Genomic DNA, 18,762 nt, shown 5'->3' on the forward strand with positions numbered 1-18,762 from the left:
GAGGCCATGGATTTGCGCCTTGGAAGGTTTCCAGGGCGCAGGCCTGGGCAAGGTTGTATGGAAGACCGGCAGTTGCCCATGCTGCAAGTCTCCCCTCTCCACGCCACTGATGTTGTCCAAGGGAAGGGCGTTAGGACCCATACAGCTTGGCACCGATGTCGTCGCAGAGCAATGTGTCTTGCTCAAGGACACAACACGCTGTCTCAGCCAAGACTTGAACTAGCGATCTTCAGATCCCTAGACGAACGTCTTAACCACTTGGCCACGCGCCAACACAAAGAAAGATGTAAATCAGGTTGAAAGAGTAAGGGTCTGGAGGCCCTGGGTTATGTGGAAAGATTGAATAGGATAGGACTTTATTCTTTGAAACATAGAAAATTGAGAGGAGACTTGATAGAGTTATATGAAATTGAGGGGTATAGTTAGGGTAATAGCAAGCAGGCTTCTTCCACTGAGGTTGGGTGGGACTACAACTAGAAGTCATGGGTTAAGGGTGAAAGGTGAAATGTGTAAGGGGAACATGCGAGGAAACTTCATTCAAAGGGTCGTGAAAGTATGGAATAAGCTGCCAGCACAAGTGGTACAGGCCAGCTCGACTTCAACTTTTAAGAGTCGAGATAGGTACATGGAGGGTAGGGGTGTGGAGGGCTATGATCCCGGTGCAGGTTGATGAGAGTAGGCAGTTTAAACGGTTCGGCATGGACTAGATTGGCCTAAGGGGCCTGTTTCTGTGCTGTACTTTTCTATGACTATGCAAGCACATCCTTTCTTAGAAAAGGGGCACAAAACTACACACAGTACTCTGCATGCAATCTGACCAATGCCTTAAAAAGCCTTGTCTGCTATGTTTTTGAATGAGAAGACAACACAGATTAAGGATCTCCTTTGTGCTCTGTTATTTTAATACTGTACATTTGTAACAGATTTTTTAAATTATTACAGCAAGGAAACCAAAGTGAGAAGAGCAAAGGAAGAGCTGCCACACATTTAGGAAATCCCAGTCTCAGCTGGAACACACATACTTGCTCACACGCACACACACATACCGCAGTAAAAATACATACCCACACAACCCCAGGTCCAATCTATAACAGCTTATAATGTACAGTACACGAGTACAAATAACAGGCCGGTACAAAATATTTACAGGCAGATTAATGTGACTGTTTCCAGAAAGATGCTGTAGAAGCTAATGGCAAACAGCCATTAGAGACAAGGTGTTTAGTTGAGGCACGGTACCTCCAAGAATGACAAACATTTTCCGTCATGATGGGCAAGAACTGAGGCCGGGCCCCTCACTCGCTCACTGGGAGTTACTTCTCCAGCTGAACGGGGGAGCTGAATGCTTCGTAGATGTTGGCGGCAAAGTCCTTGACTTGGTCCATCAGCAGAAGGTCCTGGACAACAGTCAAACCAGACAGTCAGTGATGTTGAATTTACACCCCACTTTAGCCTGAGAAAGCACCCAGAGGCAAGCTTTTCACAGATGCACAGACACAAGTGACTGCAATAAGAAAAGAGTAACCAAAAGCCAGCCAAGACGAGGGTTTCAATAAATGCTTTAATGAAGCAGAAAGCTAGAAGATAGAGGTCATATCAATGCAGGTGCTGGAAATCTGAAGCAGAAGATGCTTGAAACATTGAATGTAGAACATTACCACACAGGATAGGCCCTTCAGCCAATAATGCTGTGATTTCATTTTAACCAATGATCGATCTGACCCTTCCCTCCCACATAGCCCTGTATTTTTCTAACATCAGTGCTCCCACCCAAGAGTTTCTTGAATGCCACTAACGTATCTGCCTTTGCCACTACCCTCACTCTCTTGGATATGGACCCCAAGATCACTGTTCCTGCACACTGCTGTTAACCATGTATATTGTCTTCAGGTCTGACCTTCTAAAATTATCACTCCACAGTTAATTCCATTTCTCTCTCCACAGACGCTGCCTGACCTGCAGAGTGCTTCCAGCATTTTCTGTTTTTATTGCAGTAGATGGAAGGTAATGAATTCAGACAAAGGGTTAGGATGGTTGACAAAGGCTACAACAGCCCTAAGTGTGCGTGTAGATCAGTTCCTAAATTGGATCGGGTGTTGGCATTTGTAATTTAATCTAAAAAGCATGAGGTGATGAAGTTTGGGAAGTGAAATTAGGGTAGGACATGTACCGTGACTGTTAGGATACTAAGGAACAGTGCAGTATGGGATTGAAAGTACATATTCCCCTCAAAATGGCAACAGAGGTAGACAGGGTGCTGAAGACGGCATATGCATGAGGTATCAAAAACAAGAGACCATATGCTTAAAAGTGAGGGGGATGAGGTTTTGGACCTCCCCTTGGTGCTGTGCTCGAGTGTTCACTCAGTTGGAGACCAGCTGAATTATGTTTGTTTTTGGCTGCACTAGCACAAGATGAGGTATTGCTGTGTACTCGTTCTTGCAGAAACTTGGCTCCAGGACAACATTCATGTACCATCAATCTACAGGCCATGACACCAGGGACTTTGGCTATATTATCATTTTTCTGACTTTTTGCTGCTACCGTAATTACATATGCTGTATGTGTCTTGTGCTGCATGTTAGTGCTCGGTTTTGTGCCTTAGCCTTGGAGGAAAGTTGTTTTACTTGGCTATATTCATGTGTATGGTTAATGACAATTAAACTAGAACTTTTAAAGACGTAACACATGGAGAATAGTTGATATTTGGAACTCAGTGCCAGAGATGATGATGGAAAGAAATACACTCACTGTTTACAAGAAGCATTTGGAGAGAAAGCAGTACACCAGGTGCAGCCTAACCAGTGTCCTGAATATCTATTTGGCTGCCATTAAAAGACTAAGTTCACTGTTCAGAAAACTCAACATGCCAAATATATCTCTTCACGTTCCTTTTAGTTTGAGGTTTTAAAAGTGAAAGATGGTGAACAGATCAAACAAAGCTTGGGAAACTTCAAATTTTGGAAGTGACCCTGTAGTTATAGGATAGGGAAGACTTTGCAGGGGTTTCCAACCTGCGGTCCACTAACTCCTTGCTTAATGGTATTGTTCCATAGCATAAAAAAAGCTGGGAACCCCTGACTTAGAGGGATATAGGTCAAATGTGGAGAAATAGGATGAGCTTAGATGGGCATCTTGGTTGGCATGAACAAGTTGTGCTGAAGAGCTTGCTTCTGTGCTACATTGGCTTATTCAACTGAGAATTCACAGGGAGATCTGAGTACTGGGACGGCACAGTGGTGTAGTGGTTAGCACAAAGTTTTACAGTACTAGTGAGCCGAGCTCAATTCCTGTTGCTAACTGTAACGAGTTTGTACGTTCTCCCTGACCGTGTGGGTTTCCTCTGGGTGCTCTGGTTTCCTCCCACAGTCCAAAGATGTGCCGGTTGTTAGGTTAATTGGTCACAGTAAACTGTCATGTGATTAGGCTAGAATTAAACTGGGAGATTGCTGGATGGTGTGGTTGGAAGGGTCTGTTCCATGCTGTATCCCAATAAATAAATAAGTACTGGGAACTACTTTACTGAAAACAGGGTAAGATTCTAGTTTGTTTATTGTCTTTTGTCAATTCCCAAGTATAAAGGAGAATGAAATTATTGCTATTCCGGATCCAACGCAGCTTTAAAATATATAAGCTTAAAGAACAATAAAAAGCACAATAAACACATAAAATCGGTTTACATACTGTATGTATAAAAACTGACTCAAGGTGCAGGAATATCTCTTAAATGAAATGATAAATTACTGGTGGTGGGCAGTACAATGTACAAGAGACTATTACATACATAGACCGATTGTATATAAATAAAGCAACCCTAGGTGATGTATATGTAGTGGTGGTGGGGTGAGATGGTTGAAGGTCTGATGGCCTGATGCTTTGAGTCCGGTGGTCCTGGTGTCAATGTCAAAATCGAGAAATGAGGCAAGTTTTAGCCTACTGGTGTGGGGAAAGGAGAGAGCTTGGCGAGCACTGCTGGGTAAATGATTGAAGCACAGTGAAAGCAGGAAGTGTAGAACTTGGATTCATAGAAGGACAACCACTCACCTGAACAAAATGGCTGGGAGTCTCGCTGCAAGTCGAATGGATCTGCCCATTAATAATGGGGATGACCTTGGCGAGGGGAAGCTTTGCATTGGATAAGCTGTAAGGTTGTGGAGGAAGGACAGATGTGAAATATGAGTACAGTCTTCTGGAAAAATAAATGAATTTATGCAATGGACCCTGGCCAGTACAGGCCACACCTCCTCCATCCTTCCAGGAATTGTGCCCAGAGCATTACAGCTCATCAATTAAACACGTTAATCTTCTCCCCTTTGATTCTTTATCAATCATCTTAAATTGATTCTTTAAGGTTATTAAGGTGCCCACATGGTTAAGGCATTCAACTAGCGACCTGAAGATCGTGAGTTCGAGCCCCAGCCGAGGCAGCGTGTTGTGTCCTTGAGCAAGGCACTTAACCACACAGTGCTCTGAGATGACACTGGTGCTAAGCTGTATCAGCACTTGTCCTTCCCTTGGACAACATCAGAGTCGTGGAGAGGGGAGACTTGCCGGTCTTCCATACAACCTTGCCCAGGCCTGCGCCCTGGAGAGTGAAGACTTTCCAGGCACAGATCCATGGTCACACAAGACAAACAGATGCCTTAATAAAAAAAAAAGGTTGTTATAGATGGGATGGTTAGGGGGGGGGGGGGTAGTGGGGATGAACGTTATTCCCAATGGCATGTGATTCAAATAGTGCCTGATAACCAAGCCCATCTCCTGACCTTCACGTGTGCCTTAAAGAGGCAAAGGGGAGGGAGGGAACGTTGACTCAGACCATGAGAGGCCTGCGTCAGGTATTTTCATGCCTTACAAGGTGCAGATTGGAAGTCTATGTGGGGCGCCACTCCTCGTACAGACTAGAGCAATGTGTGATTAAATGCCTTGCTCAAAGGCACCAACACGCTGCCACAGCTGAGGTTCGAACTAGCGACCTTGAGATAACTAGACAAACGCCTTAACCACTTGGCCACGTGAGGCGAAAGCAGGTTACTAGGAGAAGAAAAACTCTGATCTCAAATCTCCACTGCCTTCTAGCTATACCCACACATAGGGAAGACTTCAGGAGTAAATCCTGAGGAAAACTCCAGAGCTGGAGTCCCTAAGGCAGTCCTACATTGAGTTCAACGCAGACTGCCAACTCCTGCGACCCCACTGGTGACAAACTGTATCTGTCTCTGCAGTTCCTTTGGATTTATCAGCTGCATGGTGAGGGGAGGCTGCTGCATGGGCAATGGCTTGCTCTCTGTATTCCACAGCCCTGCCTCGCGTATCACGTAGACAGCTAGTCACAACATCCATGCTCAACCCTGACCTGCATCTTAAAATACTGGTTATTGACCCCCAAAGGCCGTAGGAGCCCATGACCAACCAAAGTATCTCCTAATTAGAGCAACTGAGCACAGAAAACAGGCCCTACAAGCCGTTTAGTCTGTGCCGAACTATTATATTATTATTTGGCCTGGTCCCATCGACTTCCATACCCGTCCCATCCATGTATTACTCATCCAAATTTCTGTTAAATGTTGAAATTGAACCCACATCCAGCACTTCCACTCACAGCCAGATTCTGAATGAAGAAGTTTCCCCTTAGGGCCCCCTTAAGAATTTCACCTTTCACCAAACGTGGTGTTTCTATGTGCAGTCTGCTGGGGACCTTGCCCCTGGCGGAACTTTCTTTTGTTTCCCTATGTTCATGTGTGGTTGAATGACAATTAAGCCTGAACTTTTTTTTCCTGAGTTCCTTTCCATACCTTGTGCATCAATTGGCAATGTTGCCGTTTCTTTAGCATTTGTCTGTTTTTCACAAGGCCAAATTGCTAGCTTGATGCTCAACCCAGCATGGATGGAAAGCGTGCAAGGAGCTGGCCAGATTCGAACCCCAACCCCTCATCTTGAAGATGCCACTATTCCACCGGCTGGCTTCAATTTGAGCTTTACATGTAACTTATGACCTGTCGTTCTAGTGTCACCAATCCTCAGCGGAAAAAGCCTGTTTGCACTTACTCTACCTCAAATAAATTCTCAACAATACTCAAAGGAGAACAACGCACTGTTCCCTACTCCAATAAATAATTCTTCATCTCCAATATTATAGAGCATATAACATTACAGGAATACAGGCTCTTCGGCCCACAATGTTGTACTGTCCCTTTAACCTACTCCAAATTCAATCTCACCTTTCCCTCCCACATTGCCCTCCATTTTTCTTTCATCCTTCTGCATATCCAAGAGTCTCTTAAGTATCCTTACTTGCAGTAGTTGTTAACGCAAACAACACTTTTCACTTAATGTGCGTGTCATTAGTAAATCTGAATCTAATGTATCTGCCTCTACCACCACCCCTGGCAGGGCTTTCCACACACCTACCACTCTGTGTAAAAACCACCTCTAACATACCCCCTATAATTTTCTTCAAACACCTTACAGTTACAGTATGCTCACTCATATTAGCCTTTTTCACCCCGGGAAAAATTCTAATATGCTTCTTATGTACACCTCTATCAAGTCACCTCTCATCCTCTTTTGCCCCAAAGAGAAAAGCCTTCGGTCACTCAACCTACCCTCATAAAAGATGCTCTCTAACCCAGGCAGCATCCTGGTAGATCTTCTCTGGGCCCTCTCCATACCCTTTGCTCCTGTTTGGTGCCCAGAATGAAGCACAATACTAATTAATATTTAGTGCAACTCGTTTGATTTGCAGACAAGATTTCGTTTGAGGTTTCCCTGTAGAGTTGGGTCCAGTCACAGCAAACGCCAAACAACGCCACACTACAGGTGGACAAACTGACCTGTTGACCTTTCCATTCTGAGTGGCCGCCTCTTCTGTGGGCTTGAAGAACTCTGCCATGTTGTCCAGCAGTCGGCTAAAGCCTCGATTCAAGCAGGAACTTAGAACGGTGTTGAAGTCTGCACTGTGGTATATAAACAGAGTGACAATTAATGACCACATTTTGGGCAAGTTAAAACTCAGTGAATGGTTAAAAACGTGGGTATGTACTACAAAGGATAAAAGTACCACTTGTCACTTCAGTGAATTAAGGAGCGGAGCTGAGATACAGTGAGAGAGTTCCCTCCAGCCTGACAGCTCCTTATAATAGGATAATTAAAGATTCAAGATAGCTTATTGTCATTCTTCAGTACACAAGTGTAAAGGAGAATGAAACAATTGTTATTCCAGAACTGATGCAGCATTAAAAGAAACACAATCACCATAAAATATATATAATTTCAATTCCTGCTGCTACTTGTAAGGAGTTTGTACATTCTCCCTGAGACCACATGGGTTTCCTTCCACATTCCAAAGTTGTACTGGTTGGTAGGCTAATTGGTCATTGTCAATTGTCCTGTGATTAGGCTAGGTTTAAAGCGGGGGATTCGCTGGGTGGTGCGGCTTGAAGGGCTGGAAGGGCCAATTTAGTGCTCTATCTCAATAAATAAATAAATATAGAAGTAATCCTCTCAAACACGAAGTATAAGTAACTGTTTGAGTTTGGCCATCCAGATATAAGATTAGCTTATAGGTTCCTAAGGCTGTCATAGCCGGGAGGGGGTGATAGTGGGGATAAGCTTCCCCTTTCCTCTCCAGTCCCGATGAAGGGTCTCAGGCCAAAAATTTGACCTTTTATTCTTCTTCATATATGCTGCCTGACCCGCTTAGTTCCTCCAGCACTTTGTGTGCATTCCTCAAGTAGAAAGTTATGACACAGTGACAGATAATTATTCCAACACAATCCTGGCTGACTTTCTTCAGTTTACCTATCCCTTCACTCCCTGATGGCTCAAGGGCACCGAACACACTCCACCTAGTTATACAAGGCACACCATGATCTGTCCTGAAAAATCAGACCTACATTCATTCCTAACTAAACAAGGCTTCATTCTGAAAATTCTCATATTTTCCAGATTCCTCAATTGCCTCACCAGATGCTATTTTTAATAAGTCTCTGTGGCACAGAAGCCTGAGGTCCCACAGCCTAAATATAAGCGATTCTGCAGATGCTGGAAACCCAGGGTGACACACACAAAATGCTACAGGAACTCAGCAGGTCAGGCAGCACCTATGGAGAGGAATAAACAGTTGACGTTTTGGGCCAAACTCTTCATTGCTCAGGCCCGAAATGTTGAAAGCTTATTACTCTCTATTGATGCTGACTAACCTGCTGAGTTCCTTCAGCACTTTGTGTGTGTTGCTGAGGTCTCACATCGCGAAATTCAGGAACAGTTATTATTTTACAGCCATCAGGCTCCTGAACTGACTAACCAGATTAACCAGGACTCTATACTGATTCCACAACCAACAGACTCACTTTCAAGGACTCTCTATAACTCAAGAGGAGCTCAACCTTGTCGTGGCTTGGAGGCTTGTGTGCTTCAATAATCTGGAAAGCCATATTGGCTGGAGTCAGGGCTCTATGCTTTGGCTCTTGGTAGGGTCACCCATACCAAACAGATCAAATAGTAGAGGCCAGACTAAGAATGGTCCACTAGTCCTCCAGGTTTTTTTTTGGGTGGGGGGGTTCAGCTCAGGGCTAACAACCCCGACTGGTAAAAGAAGATCATTACAGAAATGAATCCTTCTATATTTGAGTGGGATGGTATTCCTGAGTCTCCACCCGGGACTTGCATGACTGACAGTAGTGAAAACTGAGAAGAAGCTACTGACATGATGAAGGAAGCCCTGAACACCACCAGAGATGGATCTTCACTTCTGCCCTAAATGTCAGTGGCATAATGGGCAGCATGATAATAAAAATTCTCAGTATTCCTTATTTTATTTGCACAGTTCGTCTTAGAAGAGTACAGCACAGCAACAGGCTATTCAGCTCACAACGTTATGCCAGATGAGCTAAAAAACAAATCAAAAACACCCAAACAATAACCCCTCCATCTTCCTAACATCCAGTGCCTATCCAGACAAGGCTTAAAGGCCTCTAATGTATTTGCTTCTACCACCATACCAGGCAGTGCATTCCAGGCATCGACTCTGAGTAAAAAAACTCACCCCTCACATCCCCCTTGAACCTACCCCCCCTCACCTTCAATGCATGCCCTCTGGTATTAGACACTCCCGCTATTAGACCCTGGGAAACAGATACTCTTTGTCTACTCTATCTATGCCTCTCATAATCTTGTAAACCTCTATCAGATCTCCCCTCAGCCTCCACTGTTCCAGAGACCCCAAGTGTATCCAGCCTTTTATGATGCACATGCCCTCTAAACCAGGCAGCATCCTGGTAACCCCTTCTGCACCCTCTCCAAAGTCTCAAAATCCTTCCTATAATGGGGTGACCAGAACTGCATGCATTAATCCAGATGTGGCCCAACCAAAGTTTTATAAAGTTGCAATATAACCTCCTGACTTTTGAACTCAATGCCTCGACTAATATAAGCAAGCATTCCATAGGCCTTCTTAACCACCTTATTGACCCGTGCAGCCACTTTCAAGGAGCTGTGAACTTGATCCCAAGATCTCTCTGCTCAGCAACTGTCTCCATGCATTTGGCCTACCCAGGTGCAATACCTCACATTTATCTGGGTTAAACATCATTTGCCATTTTTCAGCACACATCTGCAATTGATCTATATCATGCTGTATTCTTTGCCAGTCTTCTACACTATCCATAGCTCCACCAATCTTTGTATCATCCGCAAATTTACCAGCACATCCATCTACATTTTCATCCAGGTCATTTATATACATTACAACAGAAGTCCGACCACAAATCCCTGCAGAACTCCACTAATTACAGAGCTCCATTTGAGTAAGTCTCTTCAACCACTACTCCCGGTCTTCTATACGCAAGCCAGTTCTGAATCCAAAACAGCCAATTCGCCATGGATCCCATGCATCTTAATCTTCTGGATTAGCCTCCCATGTGGGACTTTGGTGAAGGCCTTACTAACATCTACGTAGACAACGTCCACTGCCCTATCCTCATCTCACCTCCTTGGTAAAAAACTCGATCATGTTGGTAAGGCACGACCTGACGCACACAAAGCCATGCTGGGCCATGGGACTCATATATCCCAAATTTAAGAATTGTCTCCATCAATTTCCCTACAGCTGACGTAAGGCTCACAGGTTTACAATTCCCAGGATTTTCCCTCGTTCCCTTCTTCAATAGAGGTACAACATTAGCCACTCGCCAGTCCTCCGGGACCTCGCCTGTGGCTAGAGAGGACACAAAGATACTGGTCCAGGGCCCAGCAACCTCGCCTCTTGCCTCCTTCAATAACCTGGGGTAAATGCCATCAGGCCCTGAGGACTAATCCACCTTAATACTCATTAGGAGGCCCAACACCACCTCCTCCTCCTTGATCTCTAAACGCCTTAACCTATTTATACACACAGCACTGATCTTCTGGCCCTCCATACCTTTTTCCTTGGCAAATACAGAAACAAAGTACTCAATAAGCATCTCACTCACATTCTCTGCATCCAAGCAAATGTTCACCCCTTTTTCCTTGAGTGGTCCCACCCTCTCTCTAGTTATCCTCTTTCTCTTGATGAATGCCTTGGGATTCACATTAATCCTACCTGCCAAGAACTTTTCATGGCCCTTCCTGGCTTTCCCAATTCCCTTCTTTAGTTCTTTATACTCATCATGTGCTTTATTTGATTCTAGCTTCTGGAGCTTTACATACTTTTCCTTTCTCTTCTTGACTAAATTCATCACGTATTTCAACACTCAAAGTTCTCTTATCTTTCCATCCCCGTCCTTCCTACTCACAGGAACGTACCTTTCCTTTATTCTGTGCATTTGATCTTTAAACACCCTCCACATCTGATGTGGACTTGCCAGAGAAAAGGTGTTCCCAATTAACACTTCCTAGTTCCTGCCTAATGCCCTCGTAATTTACCCTACTTCAATTAAAAACTTTCCCACAAGGGCCAAGCCTATCCTCATCTATAACTATCCTGAAAGTTAAGGAATTGTGACACTCAAAGCTGCTACGCAGGTTGACTCTGTGGTTAAGAAGGCATACAGTGCATTGGTCTTCATCAATCGTGGGACTGAGTTTAAGAGCCGAGAGGTAATGTTGCAGCTATGTAGGACCCTGCTCAGACCACACTTGGAATACTGTGCTCAGTTCTGGTCGCCTCACTACAGGAAGGATGTGGAAACCATAGAAAGGGTGCAGACGAGATTTACAAGGATGTTGCCTGGATTGGGGAGCATGCCTTATGAGAACAGGTTGAGTGAACTTGGCCTTTTCTCCTTGGAGCGACAGAGGATGAGAGGTGACCTGATAGAGGTGTACAAGATGATGAGAGGCATAGATCGTGTGGACAGTCAGAGGCTTTTCCCAAGGGCTGAAATGGCTAGCACGAGAGGGCATAGTTTTAAGGTGCTTGGAAGTAGGTACCGAGATGCAGAGAGTGGTGAGTGCGTGGAATGGGCTGCCGGCGGCAGCAATGGAGGTGGAAACGATAGGGTCTTTTAACAGACTCCTGGAGCTTAGAAAAATAGAGGGCTATAGGTAAAGCCTAGGTAGTTCTAAGGTGAAATGTTCAGCACAGCTTTGTGGGCCGAAGGACCTGTATTGCGCTGTAGGTTTTCTATATTTCTATGTTCCCTAACTGTTCACTCACTGAAAGGTCAGTGAACTGGCCTGGCTCATTGTCCTACAACTAGGGCCAGTACGGCCTCTCCTCTTGTTGGACCATCCGCCTTCTGATTTAAGAAGCCTTCCTGGATATATTTAACAAATTCAGCCCCATCTAAACCTCTTACACTAAGAAGGTTCTAGTTTATATTAGGGAAATTGAAATCCCCTATGAGAACAACCCTAATAGTTTTACACATTTCCTTAATCTGGTTACACACTTGGTCCTATTAAGGGGTCTTCTTTTGCACATTAGTTGTTTGTCCGTCTTTATGTATAGTTTTTCATAAATGCTATTGTATTCTTTATTTTTTTCTGCAACTGCCTGAAGGTAGCCCATGGTAACACATACATACTTCAAAAATAAATTTACTTTAACCTTTGACATCTCCAGGTTTCCATTCCCTTAACTGATACCTCATCTAATCACTGCCAATGTGCCTTCTTATTTCTGGAATTCCCTCCATCTCTCTATCTCCTTAATGGTGTAATGGCTTAATTATGCTTCTGGCCCAACAACCTGAATGCTGTCAAGTTTAAAGGCCCAAGAGATTCTGCAGATGCTGGAATCTGGAGCAAGTCACAAAATGCTAGAGGAACTCAGCAGCTTGAGATTTGAGTAGTGTCTGTGCGAGGAAAGGTACTGACGACGTTTCAGATCAAGACCATATGCAGAAACGTTGACAACTATTTTCCTATTTCAGATGCTGCTCAGTTCGCTGAGATCCTCTGCCAGGTTGTTTGTGGTTGTCAAAATTGGTCTTATTAACCTCTGTAAATCAGCTAGCAATACATAGTCTTTACTTATGTATAGTTTCTCATAGATTCTATTGTATTTTGTTATTTTCCTGCAAATGCCTGAAAGATGATGAATCTCATGGTAGTATAAATATTCTCTATATATTACCATATACGATCATGAGATTCATTTTATATGTACTCTTGGGTGGCGAGGTGGAGATACATCTCTGCCAAAGGAGGTGTAAGGTGCTCCTTCCCTCCGCTAGCCTGCAGGTCACCCTTGGGCAAGGTGTAGCACCTGCTTAGCCCCATAATCAAAGTCATGTGAAGCCATGGGAGCAGGTGGTGGATGGTCGTGTGAGCAGCTGGTGCATATCACAAGTCCTGGTTATGTGACCACCTACACCAAGCAGACAACCTCTGAAGAGTATTGATTATGGCTGGGGTCACCCATCTTGTTAAGACACTGCCCAGAAGAAGGCGATGGCAAGCCACTTCTGTCAAAAAATTTGCCAAGACCAATCATGAGACCACGATCACCTACGTCATATGACATGACACATAATGATGAGGATGATGATGATGATGATTCATACTCTGATATTAAATTGACTTTGATTATAAACCTGATTCTGTTTCAATACTTCGGGTATGGCCCTCCAAATCCAGGACAGGTGCAGCAACTCCCTAAGGCCATACCAACACCCATAAAATGCTGGAGCAACTCAGCAGGTCAGGCAGCATCTATGGAAAGGAATAAACAGTTGACGTTTCCAGCAGAGACGCTTCATCATGACTCCTAAGGCCATATGTACTATAAGACTAAAAACCCAAAGCTGTTACCCCCAAAAATCCAGAATACAGACCTTTCCAACATATCCCTTGTTTCACTAAGGAGTCTGAGAGTGGTTAAATCTTTATCGGTCAAACCACAAGCCTGCAGAAAGAAAATCTAGATTTAGAAGTTGCAGCAATAAGTCATATATGGAAAAATTATACTCTAGTTTACTGTGCAAAACACAATGCTGGAGCAACTCAGCAGGTCTCTGTGGAGGTAGATGGATGGTTGATATTTTGGGAGGGTTGCAGAGGGAAGATATAAAAAGGTGAGAGGAAAGGAAGGGGCGAGACAAGAGGCTGGCAGGCAATAACAACAAATGAGGAGGGAGAGAATGGGCATTTGAGACCATGTGGGAGAGGGGAGGTTGGAGTTAGGATACAGTAGGGTGAAGAGTAGCGATTAATACAACTGCTTTACAGCATCAGCGACCACTGATCGGGGTTGGATTGCCACCACTGCCTGTAAGGGGTTTGTATATTCGCATTAATCACTGCCAGTGTGTCTCCTTATCTCCAGAATTCCCTTCATCTCCGTATCTGCTTAATGGTATGATGGAAGCACGGCATCACTTGGGAGCTGCCGAGTACAATTTGACCCGACGTAAAATGGCAGATTTCACTGCAGGTTTCAACACTTTGATGTACACGTGATAAAGAATGCTGATCTTGATCTTGAGAAGAAAAGAGCAGTTGCAGCTTGGTGGGGAAGGGAGGGCAGAGGAAATCTGAAATTTAATAAATGGATAGGTGCTGGAATATGATAAGGAAGGTGGTAAGCGGAACTATATGACGGAGCAATGATGGGGAGATTGTGCTCGGGTGACAGAAAAACCAGCTAGTGTGTAGATGGAACCAACAGGCTCTCGCAAATTTATACAGAGGTAATGTGGAGATTATTCTGACTGGTTGCATCAGAATGGAGGGGCCACTGCGGAGGGTTGGAAAAAAAGCTGCAAGAAAGTTGTAAACTCAGCCAGTTTCACCATGGGCACTCGTCTCCCCAGCATTTAGGACATCTTCAAAAGGTGATGCCTCAAGAAGGTGGCACCCATCCATCCATCCATCATGAAGGACCCCCACCACCCAGGACAAGCCCTTTCCTCATTGCTACCATCATGGAGGTAGTAGAGGAGCGTGAAGATACACACTCAATGTGTCAGGAAAAGTTTCTTCCCTTCCAACATCAGATTTCTGAATGGACAATAAAGCTATGAACACTGCCTCACTACAGTTTTTCGCTTTCTTTTTGCATGACATTTAATTTTACTTTTTAATATACATTTATTATAATTTATAGGTTTTTTAAAATTATGTGTTGCAATGAACTGCTGACGGAAAGCAACAAATTTCACGACATATGCCTGTGGTACAAAACCTGATAGTGATTTTGAGGCTGACGGAAGTAGGTTGGAATAGCGTGCGGCTGAGAGGTCACGATAGCCACTGGAGACAGAGGAGAGGTATTCTGTAAAATGATCAACTAGTATACACTTGGTCTTGCTGATGTAGAGGAGACCACATCACAAATACAGTAGGCAAGGTGGGAGGAGATGCATGTTAACTTTCGCCTGCCCGGAAGGGTCATTTAGGTCCCCAGATGGTGGTGAAGGAGGATATGGCGCAGTAAGTGCCAGGTGGCAAGGAGTGCCAGGGTGTCACAGAGTGGCTGGTCCCTGTGGAAGGTAGGAATGGGTGGAGACAGGAAGATATGACTGGTGGCGGAATCCTTTGTAACTACAGAAATAATAAAGGATGATTGTTCACAAGAGCAATCCCGGGAACGACAGGACTAATGTATGAAAGGTGTTTCGACACCTCTGTGACTGTACTCACTGGTGTTTAGAAGAATGAAGGTGAGATCTCATTGAAACCTATCAAATACTAAAAGGCGTACATAGAGTGGACATGGACAGGATGTTTCTTGTAAAGGGAGAGCCTAGAACCAGAAGGCATAACCTCAGAATAGAAGTTTATTCCTTTAGAATACAGATAAGGAAGAATTTCTTTAGCAAGAGGGTGGCAAGTCTGTAGAATTCATTGCCATAGATGACTATTGAGGCCAAGTCATTAGGTATACTGAGAGAGAAGGTTGATAAGTTCTTAATTAGAAAGGGCATCAAAAGTTAAGGGGAGCTAGCTGGAGGTTTAGTAGGATTTAGAGGAATAACAAGTCAGCCATGATGGAAAGGCAGAGCTGACCTGACAGGCTGAATGGTGTAGTTCTGTTCTGATCTCTCATGATGCAGATGCTGGTGATGAACCATCATTAAGAACACCTCACTTATCACCAGGTCACACCTTGTTCTCATTGTCACCATCAGGAAGGAGGTACAGGAGCCTGAAGGCACACACTCAACAATTCAGGAACAGCTTCTTCTCCCTCTGCCATCAGATTTCAGAATCGACTTTGAACCCATGAACACTATCTCACTACTTTTTTTATTTCTATTTTTTGTACTGCGTGTGTATGTTCACGTTTTATCCCCCCCTATTATGTATTGCACTGTACTGCTGCCACAAAGACAACAGATTTCATGACATACACCGGTAATATTAAACCTGATTCTGGTAGGGTAGAAGGTGAGGACAAAGGAAACTCCTATTGCTGTTCTGCGTGGAGTTAAGGTTGGGTGAGATCTGAATACCCTGAAATAAAGCAAGTGTGAGTGAGGATATTTCAGATGTCCTGGAGTGGAAAGCCTCATTTTAGGATTGGACGTGGTGGGGGGGAGAGGGGAAACATAGTGTCCTTACAAGAGACAGGATAGAAGGGGATATAGGGTGGCGCAGTCGTTTAGTGGTTAGTGTGATGCTTTATAGTGCTGGCTGTAAGGAGTTTGTACGTTCTCCCTGTTACTGTGTGAGCTTCCTCTGGGTGCCCTGGTTTTCTTCCACATTTCAAGGACATACGGGCTAGGGTTAGAAAGTTGTGGGCATGCAACGTTGGCGCTAGAAGCATAGTGACACCTGTGGGCTGCCCCCAGCACAATGTTCGGACTGTGTTGGACGTTTGGGAAAACAATGCATTTCACCGTATGTTTCGACATACATGTGATAAATAAAGCTAATCTTTGCTGTTGTTGCTCGTGCTGTTCTGCTGACCAGTGTGGGCATGCTATGATGGTGCCGAAATGTAGGGCGATACTGGCCAATTGCCCCCACCACATCCTTGGGTTGCGTCAGTTAACATAGAGGATGTATTTCACTGCATGTTTCGAAGTACACGATAAATAAATGAACGGGAATCTGAAAGCAATTCTGGTGTAATTGATGCAGAATTGCCAAACAGGTTTGTCTGCAGGGTCACCCTTACCTGAGAGCATAAGGCAGCTTCCTCGTCAGGGATGAGATAGCAACAGAGCGGGCACTTGGTCACCTCTGAATGGCTGGGGTCACTGGGTTGTTCCACCTGCCGCCGGATTTCACCCAGGTATCCTTCCAGCTCCTGGATCGACACGCTTTGCTTCAGTGACAAACTGTGGGGAAATGGACTGGCCGTTAGCAACCGCATGGTGTCACACAGCATAACAAAGCCAATGAACGTGGGTCTCTAACTGCGATTATAGCTTGCTACTCAACCCCAGGCAAAATGATTGGGCTAGTGGAGGAACTCAGCAGGTCAGGCACCATTAGTGGAGGGAAACAGGCAGCTGACTACAGACAGAGATCTCTCGTCAGAGCTGGGAAGGAAGGGAACAGTTGATTGAGGCCACTGTTGGTTGGGGTCCATTATGGATGTCTACGTGATACACAAGCCTGGGCAGCACGATATGGAGAGCAATATGTTGCTTATGGGCTTATGCAGCAGGCTCTCCCCCTCCATAAAGCTGATGAGGCCATAGGAAGGGCAGATACCGATACAGTTTGACACCAGCAGTACTGCAGGAATTGCCAGTCAGTGTTGGACTCAATGTAGGACTACCTTACATAGAAACATAGAAAATAGGTGCAGGAGTAGGCCATTCGACCCTTCGAGCCTGCACCGCCATTTATTATGATCATAGCTGATCATCAAACTCAGAACTCTGCACCAGCCTTCCCTCCATACCCCCTGATCCCTTTAGCCACAAGGGCCATATCTAACTCCCTCTTAAATATAGCCAATGAACCGGCCTCAACTGTTTCCTGTGGCAGAGAATTCCACAGATTCACCACTCTGTGTGTGAAGAAGTTTTTCCTAATCTCGGTCCTAAAAGGCTTCCCCTTTATCCTCAAACTGTGACCCCTCGTTCTGGACTTCCCCAACATCGGGAACAATCTTACTGCATCAGCCTGTCCAATCCCTTTAGGATTTTATACGTTTCAATCAGATCCCCCCTCAATCTTCTAAATTCCAACGAGTACAAGCCCAGTTCATCCAGTCTTTCTTCATATGAAAGTCCTGCCATCCCAGGAATCAATCTGGTGAACCTCCTTTGTACTCCCTCTATGGCAAGGATGTCTTTCCTCAGATTAGGGGACCAAAACTGCACACAATACTCCAGGTGTGGTCTCACCAAGGCCTTTTACAACTGCAGTAGTACCTCCCTGCTCCTGTACTCGAATCCTCTCGCTATAAATGCCAGCATACCATTCGCCTTTTTCACCGCCTGCTGTACCTGCATGCCCACTTTCAATGACTGGTGTACAATGACACCCAGGTCTCGTTGCACCTCCCCTTTTCCTAATCGGCCACCATTCAGATAATAATCTGTTTTCCTATTTTTGCCACCAAAGTGGATAACTTCACATTTATCCACATTAAATTGCATCTGCCATGAATTTGCCCACTCACCCAACCTATCCACTCACCCTGCATCCTCTAAGCATCCTCCTCACAGCTAACACTGCCGCCCAGCTTCGTGTCATCTGCAAACTTGGAGCTGCTGCATTTAATTCCCTCATCCAAGTCATTAATATATATTGTAAACAACTGGGGTCCCAGCACTGAGCCTTGCGGTACCCCACTAGTCAGTGCCTGCCATTCTGAAAAGGTCCCGTTTATTCCCAATCTTTGCTTCCTGTCTGCTAACCAATTCTCTATCCACATCAATACCTTACCCCCAATACTGTGTGCTTTAAGCTTGCACACTAATCTCCTGTGTGGGACCTTGTCAAAAGCCTTTTGAAAATCCAAATATACCACATCCACTGGTTCTCCCCTATCCACTCTACTAGTTACATCCTCAAAAAATTCTATGAGATTCGTCAGACATGATTTTCCTTTCACAAATCCATGCTGACTTTGTCCGATGATTTCACTGCTTTCCAAATGTGCTGTTATCACATCTTTGATAACTGACTCCAGCAGTTTCCCCACCACCGACGTTAGGCTAACCGGTCTGTAATTCCCCAGTTTCTCTCTTCCTCCTTTTTTAAAAAGTGGGGTTACATTAGCCACCCTCCAATTCTCAGGAACTAGTCCAGAATCTAATGAGTTTTGAAAAATTATCACTAATGCATCCACTATTTCTTGGGCTACTTCCTTAAGCACTCTAGGATGCAGACCATCTGGCCCTGGGGATTTATCTGCCTTTAATCCCTTCAATT

General features: G+C 44.6%; 1 protein-coding gene across 1 annotated transcript in view; it reads right to left on the reverse strand.

Moving 5' to 3' along the window:
* Window positions 1–879: 879 nt before the first annotated feature.
* Window positions 880–18,762, reverse strand: part of pex3 (peroxisomal biogenesis factor 3) — a 59,172-nt gene continuing 41,289 nt past the window's right edge. The window contains exons 8-12 of the mRNA XM_072264776.1: window positions 16,547–16,709; window positions 13,260–13,330; window positions 6,834–6,956; window positions 4,045–4,141; window positions 880–1,397 (exon numbers count right to left, since the gene is read on the reverse strand). Of these exons, the coding sequence (XP_072120877.1) occupies window positions 1,314–1,397; window positions 4,045–4,141; window positions 6,834–6,956; window positions 13,260–13,330; window positions 16,547–16,709 (538 nt within the window). The 3' untranslated portion in view covers window positions 880–1,313. The remainder of the gene's footprint in view (window positions 1,398–4,044; window positions 4,142–6,833; window positions 6,957–13,259; window positions 13,331–16,546; window positions 16,710–18,762) is intronic.

Source organism: Mobula birostris, chromosome 8 (assembly GCF_030028105.1).
Source record: "Mobula birostris isolate sMobBir1 chromosome 8, sMobBir1.hap1, whole genome shotgun sequence".
Classification (NCBI taxonomy): domain Eukaryota; kingdom Metazoa; phylum Chordata; class Chondrichthyes; order Myliobatiformes; family Myliobatidae; genus Mobula; species Mobula birostris.